General features: G+C 43.2%; 1 protein-coding gene across 5 annotated transcripts in view; it reads right to left on the bottom strand.

The window, feature by feature from the left end:
* Positions 1-2557: 2557 nt before the first annotated feature.
* Positions 2558-9347, bottom strand: part of SNX24 (sorting nexin 24) — a 157327-nt gene continuing 150537 nt past the window's right edge. For 3 of the 5 annotated variants that reach the window (XM_047778502.1, XM_047778503.1, XM_047778505.1), the window contains one exon: positions 2558-4107. In XM_047778502.1, coding sequence (XP_047634458.1) covers positions 4040-4107 — 68 coding nt within the window. In that variant the 3' untranslated portion in view covers positions 2558-4039. Of the gene's footprint in view, positions 4108-8232; positions 8443-9347 lie in introns of all 5 variants that reach the window. The other 2 variants (XR_007134577.1, XR_007134578.1) reach the window with 2 other exon arrangements.

The raw sequence follows: 9347 nt of genomic DNA, 5'->3' as shown, positions 1-9347 counted from the left end.
TCCCTCAGCCCCTGGCAACCACTACTCTAGTCTCTGTTCCTGTGAGTCTATGTTAGGTACCTCAAAAAAGCAGAATTATACAGTAGTTGTCCTTTTGTGACTGGCTTATTTCACTTAGCAGAATGTCTTCAAGATTTATCCCTGGTGTAGCAGGTGCCAGAATTTCCTTCTTTTTAAGGGCTGAATAACCCGCTGTATGTATAGACCACATTTGATCCCTTCATCCATCGAAGGACACTTGACCTGCTTCCACATTCTGGTTACTGTGAATAATGCTGTCATGACCTTGGGTGGAGAAGTAACTGTTTTCAGTCCTCCCTTTCACTTCTTTTGGGTATACATCCACAAGTGGAATTGCTAGATCATATGGTAATTTTATATTTGTTTGGTAAGAACTGCCATACCATTTTCCACAGAGGCAGTACCATTTCACACTCCCTACGAGCAAAGGATAAGGGTTTCAAGGTCTCCATATACTCACCAGTACTTGTTCTTTTCTGCCTTTTTTTTTTTTTTTTTTGGATAGAATCCACTCTAATGGGTGTTTTAGAATCCTAATCAGAGAACTTTAGGCAGCCATTATCAACTGATCGATGTTGACATGAAAGCCATTCGTTGTTCCTCAACTGTGATCATGAGATTTCTATACTTTTCGGAGTTTCCTTCATGGCTCAGCAGTTAACAAACCCAATTAGGATCCACGAAGATGCAGGTTCGATCCCTGGCCTCGATCAGTGGATTAGGGATCTGGCGTTGCTGTGAGCTGTGGTATAGGTCACAGACTCAGCTTGGATCCTACGTGGCTGTGGCTGTGGCTGGCAGCTGTAGTGCCAATTCAACCCTGGACTAGGAATTTCCACATGCCATGGGTGAGGCCCTTAAAAAAAAGTAAAATGGGATTTGGAGCCAGGAGAAAGGACATCATAGCTATCATGGCCAGGTGATGGAGATGAGGCCTGAGAAAGGTTTTGCATAAAATAGAAACTGGGGGACATTCCAAGATAACGCCAAGGCAGACCACCAAATCCAAGAATTGGGGGCCAAGGGAGTGGGAAGGCTATCCCCATATCCTGGCTTAAGTGGTAAGAGGATTTCTTTATTCTGTTTTCTTCCCTCTACTCATGGAATAGAGGTACACTAAACGTACATTTGCTTGCATGGAGATGAAACATCTCAGGAAGTGTACACGTAAAACAGGCACAGCGATCCTCTCTGGGAGGGGAGCTAGGACATTAGAGACAGGATGGAAGAAAATTTTTCTTTCTCTATATCCTTTTGTATGTTTTTATTAAATTTCTGACTATGGAAATATATCCCATCATCTTTCCAATGTGCATTTCTGAGCTGCTGAGACCAGAAAGTTCCAACTCCTTCCCAGACTCCCGGGAAGCTGGGGATCAAAGGTCACATTCTGCCAACCACATGTTCTTTCACAAGATGCAGAGTAGAAGATGGAAATGAGCGAATGTCATCTTCCTGCTGCTTTGGGCTGGAGTTTCTGACAAGCAAGGCCATGGGTGTTGAGAGGCAATTGCAGTGTAGGTGGTAACAGCTCACACTGTTCCAGTGCCCAGTCACCAGCTTCCTGGATGCTGCCATGAGGCAGTTCTGGTGGTTAACAGTCACTTTCTGCTCCTGCTTGCTGATCCCTGGATCAAAGCTCTATTGCTGTTTTTGACCTCAATACCTTCAGTAGTAGCCTTCTGGCTCCCTGAATTCCTGCTTAAGGCAGAGGTTGCAGGTCCCCTGACAGGTGGGTACTGGAAATTGCTGGAGGATTCTGGAAGTCGTGCCTAAAAACCTCAAGTTCATTCCCTTCGTCCTTCCAGAAGAAGCACTGTTCTTACGATTCGGTAAGCACTGTTTCTTCTTATTCTATTCTGCTTAAAATATCTACTGTGGTTTCTATTTTCTACAATGGAATTGAAATGAAATATAAGGTGACATATTAAAAATTTAAATAAGAATTTAAAATGCAAGTCACTAAAAATTTAATTCTCAAAAAAGATTTCTTGAGTTGTATGCCACCAAAGATGTTTGTTCTTGATTATTTTTTTAAATCCTCACTATCCTGATAAATCATCAACTACCTCATGAGTACCTACTGGCTTAATTGATTAGGTAATTTAACACTTATTTTGTCAGATTAGAAATAATGTATAGGAGATCCCATGGTGGCGCAGTGGTTAACGAATCCGACTAGGAACCATGAGGTTGCGGGTTCGGTCCCTGCCCTTGCTCAGTGGGTTAATGATCCGGCATTGCCGTGAGCTGGGGTGTAGGTTGCAGACGCGGCTCGGATCCTGTGTTGCTGTGGCTCTGGCGTAGGCCGGCAGATACAGCTCCGATTCGACCCCTAGCCTGGGAACCTCCATATGCCATGGGAGCGGCCCAAGAAATAGCAAAAAGACAAAAAACAAACAAACAAACAAAAAACAACAAAAAAAGAAATAATGTATATATGAATATTGGAGAAGGTTTTGTGTGTATGTGTGTGTGTGTAAAGACACAAGACACAATTTGTGTTTCCAATAAAATTCTAGCAGCAGAAGACGCATTCCAGTACTTCGTGTTCTTCATTTTATTTAACTCAAAACAGCTAATAACAAAAACATTTTTAAAATATCTCCAATACTTGACTATTCAGTCATTTTTGGTTGAAAAATGTCACTTGATTATTTAGTTCTTGCTTGTTTCCAGCATGTAGTAACACATCTATTCACAAATATCTAAGAGTTTGCAGCAAGCTTTAAACCTGTTTATTTAGATCCTAATCAAAAACCATGATTTAGTTATTAGTTTTGAATCTAAATATTTTTCTCCCACACAGAAGCTTATTAAGCTAATGACCATAAATAGCCTAGCTGTTAATTCATTTTCAAGGAAATGCCCAAATACAGCACATACATATAGGCTGCATATATGTTTTTATCTTTTACCACTCAAAATATGAATGCCTCTAAGATGTACAGTGGGGTTACATCATAAACACATTTAATTTACATTATTTCAATATATGAGGTCAGTGAAAAGGAGATGATAAGGAGTAAGGAAAATAACAATTAACCTGGCAATAAAACCACCTATTGAAGGACCAGATGCCCTCGAGTAAGCTGAGATGGGTGTTGTCAGTCTGGGGCTCCTTCAGTCACTGTCAGTTCACAATCGTCTCTTAGAGGGCATCTGGCAGGTTACGTCTAATTCTAGTGTTTAAAGCTAGGTTTTCAATACAAAACAGCCCCTAAACAAATACCATCACCTTCAAAACTGGTCTTTAACTGAATCAAGAGTTATATCTCTTCAAACACTTGAGGAAAAACAGGCTGTGATGGATATTTCCAATATGGCGCCATCCTAAAGGGCTTTCAAGGACCATCTGGATACCCCATTTTATCTTATGTGCTGACGTTAGAAGCTAACCCCCCACCTCCCCAGATGTGTCACAACTTCACTGTAATGCAAATTAAAATGCCATGATTTTTAAAATGCCCTACTATTGTCAGTATAATTTCAGCTCCAGTTTAGTTCCCTGTTCACATTTAGTACAGTGTTTCTGTGATGCTCTCTTGGTGCCAGCACTTCAGAATGTATCTATCACTGGCTGAGAAAAATCTCCTGATGAAAAGATTAGTGTGTCATACAATCAGAACGAGAAAGCCACCAAAGTTGATCAGTCTCCTGCTGATTCAGGATAAGGTTTTCAATTAGCAAACGGTGTGCCCGAAGCTGAGAGTAACGGTTCTGCTCCACTCGGAGTTCCCAGCGATCGCCTTTAGCCTTTTTTTCCTGTGTTTCTAAATTGGCAGCCACGTTCTACTTCTTAAACACTTGACCTTAACCTCAGCAACCCCTGGTTCAGTTCTATTTTTAAAAGCACCATTCTAATGGAAATGTCCCTGCCCTGAATTAAGCTGGGTCTGTGAATTTTACCACTAGTGAGAGCTGTTATGTCATTGAGTTTAGGTTAATTTGGTAGGTATCGATTTCCTTGACTATGACTTCGAAACTTGCTTCAGCTTCCTTTAGCTGTGGAGGATTTCTACCTGGGCTGGAGGTGAGGGTAAAATATCCCATGGAGAACACCTTCAATAACCACATTCGGAAAATCTGAAAAACAAAAGGAACACTGTTTTTCTTATGTGCACAATAAATACCCATGCATTTTACAGAAGGTAACAGGGTAAGGCCTGGGCAGAACTTAGAAATCTGCATCACCGTGCAGTTTGCCCTGGTTTCGGATGTGCCATCAGTCATGCTGCTCGGCCTCCAGCCACTTTAGTGTACCAGCAGGCGCTGCAGGAATGCGCGGCCAGATTTGTAGCTTATTGATTTAAGGGATGTTCTAATGGTTAATGCTGCTGGGCCCCAGCTCTTTATCTGAATGTTTTCTCACAAGGAAGATGGATTACACTGGCAATTCAATTTCTAACAAAATCTCAATATACTTGAAGGAATTCCAAGATTTCTACTGGGAATACTTTGCTGCAGTTTTTCCATTGTGGTTTACAGCGGGCGTTTAGTCCAAGTTGTCTTGAGTATGCCTGTTCTATTACAGGAGCTTCGAGAGCGCAGGAAGATGTGGGCCTGTCGTCTTCACGTAAAAGGGCAAATCTCTGACAAAAGCCACCCTGTCAAACTTGAAAAATCAGCTCCATTTTTACAGGCGATGCATAGGAAATTCAGAGGTGTATATGTGATGTTGTACCACATTTTAGTAATCAGAGCAGGTAAAATATGAACAGCTAACTTGAACAGGGGAACCAACCAATCACATGGTTCAGAAGTTTCATTTCTAAACTTCAGTCTGCACGTAACTCCATCTAGGATGTAAGTAAATACGCTTATTGTATAAAAAATTAAATGCTCCAATACCTTGAGACACAAAATAATGTTTTGTTTGCTTGTTTGTTTTGCTTTTAAGCCTGCACCCAAGGCATATGGAAGTTCCCAGAGTAGGGGTCAAATCGGAACTATAGCTGTGGGCCTACACCACAGCCACAGCAACGCTAGATCTGAGCTACATCTGCAGCCTACACCACAGTTCATGGCAACGCCAGATCCCCTACCCATTGAGCGAGGCCAGGAATCAAACCTGCATCCTCGTGGATACTAGTCAGATTCATTTCCACTGTGCCACAACGGGAACTCCTGTATTCATTTATTAATTCAACCTCTAAAGAGTACCTAGCACAGAAAACCCCGTATTAGGGGTCTGGACCTCATCAGGAAGGACAAAAGGCCCTAGAAGGAGGGGATTCAGGGGGAGGGAGCTGGCCAGGTAGAAAGCTTGTGGCAGGATACAGCCTGGAGGGTTCAAAGACCTGAATGGAGGCTAGTGTAGCAATTAGAGTGGCCATGAGGGCAGGGGAGCAATTCAAGCCTGTTAGGAATGGACAGGGATTCTGGCTTTATCTGAAAAGCAGTGAGAAGCTATTGAACGATCTTAAGCAGAGTGAGACAGAAATGAATTGTTTTGAAAAGATGACTGTGGTTGCCATTTAGAGAGCAGACTGGAGCCAAGTTCAAGGTGGTGATGGGTTTGATGGGAGTAATGAAGGGCTTCATAATAGTACCTACCTAATAGGTAAAAACTCATGAATAAAACCAAGTGCTCGGACCGAGCTTGTTAAGCACCAGTTATTATTATGTACCAAGTACACCTTAATTACGGGGAACACAAGTAAGTGTTTTAACAGTGCCTGCCCATACATGAAACTTACATGCTCGTCAGGGAGATGAAGTAAATACACACACAAAAGATATGTTTTAAAAATATGTCCAATACACAAGTACTCATATTACTTCTGGTTGATGACACTTGAATTCTTAATGTTTGCTTTTGCCTGACATGAAATAACATCATTTTCATAAAATGTACCTCAAAAGTTTGCAATACGACTTACTCCTACGTACTTAGGTCCCAGTCAAAACCAATGATTTAGCTAAGTTAATTTTAATTCCAGAAGTATTTCTCCCACACAGACGTGTACGGATACCAATGGCCATAAATAAAGCTGTTGATTCATTTTCAATACAAGGCTCAAATGAGACCTATTATGTGCATTAGCATATATGCATTTATCCTTTACCACTGAAAATAAAGAACTCGGTTTGAAGGTTAGCCAGGTTACATACTAACATTTTGGTTCAAATAAGTAGGTTTGGCAAAAAAAAGACAACAAAGAAAATAAATACTTTGGGTAAGTCTATACAGTCTCATAGGTCAAATAGGAGTTTAAAGGCAAGGAAAAAAGTAAAGCAGGGCCAGAGAGTGACAGGGGATAGGAAGGTGAGAAAGGACTTATGTGCGAGGGTGTCCTCTGAGTAAAGTGGGATCTCGGCTACCCTACCATGTGGGTGCCTGGATGAAAGGCATTCCTGGTAGAGGGAACAGTGCATGCCCAGGCCCTGTAGTTACCATTCAGCAAGTGCCGCACGCTCAAGATGCTGGAGGTTTAACGTCACAGGGGTTGGGGAGGAAAAAGGGGGTCAGGGGGGGAAGAAGGGGGTGGGGGAGGGAGAAGGGGTGGGGCGGGGAGAGGGAAGGAGCAGGGAACAAAATCTGAGATCATTGATACACAGGAGGCAAACAGGGCATGCTGATAAAAGTGGATGGAACAGAGATATTCTATAACGAGGTCCACCAACCGGTAACTGATGATGAGGTAAGCAGAGGTCTTTTTTTTTTCCCCTCATCTGTTCCACTTCACACTAAATTGTATTTTGGCTTCATTATATGTATAATTCAATACAAGGTCTATTGATGTTTGAATTTTTCATAAAACTGCCCTCACCTTCGCTTTCCATTGAGAGCTGACAAGAAGGAATGGTATTTAGGATGGGTTTTATTGTTCTTTCGGTCGGTTTTCATGTATTTTTATCAACCTTTATTGTGAAGCTTAAAATAAAAAGGGAATGAATGGAATTCTCATCGCAGCTCAACAGTTAATGAATCTGACTAGCATCCATGAGGAAGCAGGTTGGATCCCTGGCCTTGCTCAGTGGGTTAAGGATCCGGCGTTGTCGTGAGCCATGGTATAGGTTATAGACGCAGCTCAGATCCCGCATTGCTGTGGCTGTGATGTAGGCCAGCGGCTATAGCTCCAACTTGACCCCTAGCCTGGGAACCTCCAAACGGCACAGGTGCGGCCCTAAAGAGCCAAAAAAAAAAAAAAAAGTGAATGGGATGGATGGGTTCTTGGAGGCTACTGGCGAGGAGAGTCAGCAAAGTCTCTCTGAAGCTGCACCTGAAAGATGAGAGGGCCAGGGCTGTGTGAGGATGAGAGGAGGGTTCAAGCAGGAAGGAACAGCAAGGCCCAGAGGGGAACAGCTCAGTAGGTCTGAGGCTCAGGAACAACTGCAGTGGGCCTGGAGCAGAGCGTATGAGGGCGTCCTGGCCGCAACGTGAGCCAGGGCCACCCACAAAGGGCCTTGTCAGCCAGGGCGAGAGGCTGGGGCTCGCAGAGAGGGTTAGGATGGAAAAATGACATTGTGCCTCAGCTCTATACATGAGGTCATCAAGGCCACAGCAAGGAGGAGCCTGCTCCAAAGACCGTAAACTGAGAAGAGCAGAGGGCCTGGGACAGCCTTCAGGGGAGCTGCCAGAGCCTGGAAGAGAAGCAGAAAGGTGGGAAAGCTGAGAGAAGATAGTGTTTGAAGGAGGCGAAAGTGGTCACCAGCGGCCAAAGTTAACGAGAGGTCAAGTAAGAGGGGGCCTGATAAATGGCCACGGAGTTTAGCCACATTGCTGTGGCTGGGGACCTGGGTGAGAGTTGTTTTGAAAGTCCCCCCCCAAAATCAAAACAAGGGCTAAAATGATATGCTATGAGGATAATGTTATTTTTAGCATTTTATAAGAGGACAGGGTTTAACTGCTCCAGGTTAAAGACAGACATGCCTCTGATGTTGTGGGTGTCAGTTTATCTGTGGAGATACTTCCATGGTCACTACCCTCCGGAATAGGAACCTCAACATTTTGCTAAGAAGCCTTAAAACACACACATGAGATGCAAGTAAAATGTACCTTTAAATTAAATGCCAGAGAGCTGCAAGAACATATCACTAGGAGAACACCTCTAAGACAACAGGAAGCTGATTTAAGATATTGGGCCGGCCAAAGTTCCATAAAAGTAGATCCAGTGACTGGCTCTCTCCTACCAGGCTCCATCCTGTCCATCAAATCCATGATTTTCCTTTACTCTCAAGCAGGAGTTGCCTTTCTGTGCAAATTACCATTGGGCCATATGTCTTACTCTCTCCACCTCCAGACATTTCCTCCTGATCCTCTTTCCCAGAAAGTTCCTCTCTTTCTTCACGGTCAAGCCAAGTGCATCGCACAGGCTGCTTAATCAGCCGGATGATTCCGATGTAAGGATCATTGAAGAGCCTCCCGCTTCTAGAACGCATGCTGGCGACTCCAATCCATGGTGATCATTCCGCTCTCTACACGTTTACAGGAATTTCAGTCAAATGCGTGACATATCTGAGCAGAAACAACACCTGGAAAAAGTACTCGGGGAACTGTTTTTGGAAGCTCTTGAGAATACTTTAAAAAGCACTGCCATTTAACCTAGACCAGATTACATGACGAACTATTTGTTAAATGTAATTTTAACATAGTATCAACTAATATACCAGGTGTGTTTGCTACACATGGGAAGCAAACGCTAAGGAAAGGTAATTATGACTCACTGAAAGGATTTTACAGGGAAAGTACTCTGGCACCATACTTGCGTATAGCGCAGGCAGCTTCCTCTGCTGGGACAGTCCCTCTGCAGAGCGGGGGCTGTGTCCCAGCCGGCCTTCTGGACACTGACAGCTAAGTGGGTGTTCTGAACACCAGTGGCCCTGCCCCAGAGAACAGACCCCTCTCTCTGCTGGCAATGAGGTTTTATTGTCAGAATGTAGGAAGGGTGTCAGTAGCTAATTCACCTATTGCTGTTCAGTGGCTATGCTATTTAGTTACTCAGGAACAAAGGCGAACATTCACGGAAGGCCAAGGGCACAGAAGGGGAGATTAGGCGAAAACGGATCCACCCACCAGACATGTGACATTGGGCAAGTCAGGGACCTCCCTGAGCCCCGATTTTCTCAGGAGTAAATGACGATATCCGCCTTGCCTATTTCATAAGGTCATTAAGGAAATTAAATGAGATAATGTCTGAGAATGTACTCACGAAGGGCTGCACATGGAACATTTTGAGATTTATTCAGAGAGGGACTCTGAATAATTTAAATTTCTTGGCACAAAGAAAAGACTTAGACTAAAACACGGAATTACATTTATACTTAAACTAATCCATTATACTTAATTATACCACTCTTAAAAATGTATATTCGACCATCAA

The sequence above is a fragment of the Phacochoerus africanus genome, chromosome 4 (assembly GCF_016906955.1).
Source record: "Phacochoerus africanus isolate WHEZ1 chromosome 4, ROS_Pafr_v1, whole genome shotgun sequence".
Classification (NCBI taxonomy): domain Eukaryota; kingdom Metazoa; phylum Chordata; class Mammalia; order Artiodactyla; family Suidae; genus Phacochoerus; species Phacochoerus africanus.
This window is presented reverse-complemented; position numbering and strand designations above follow the sequence as displayed.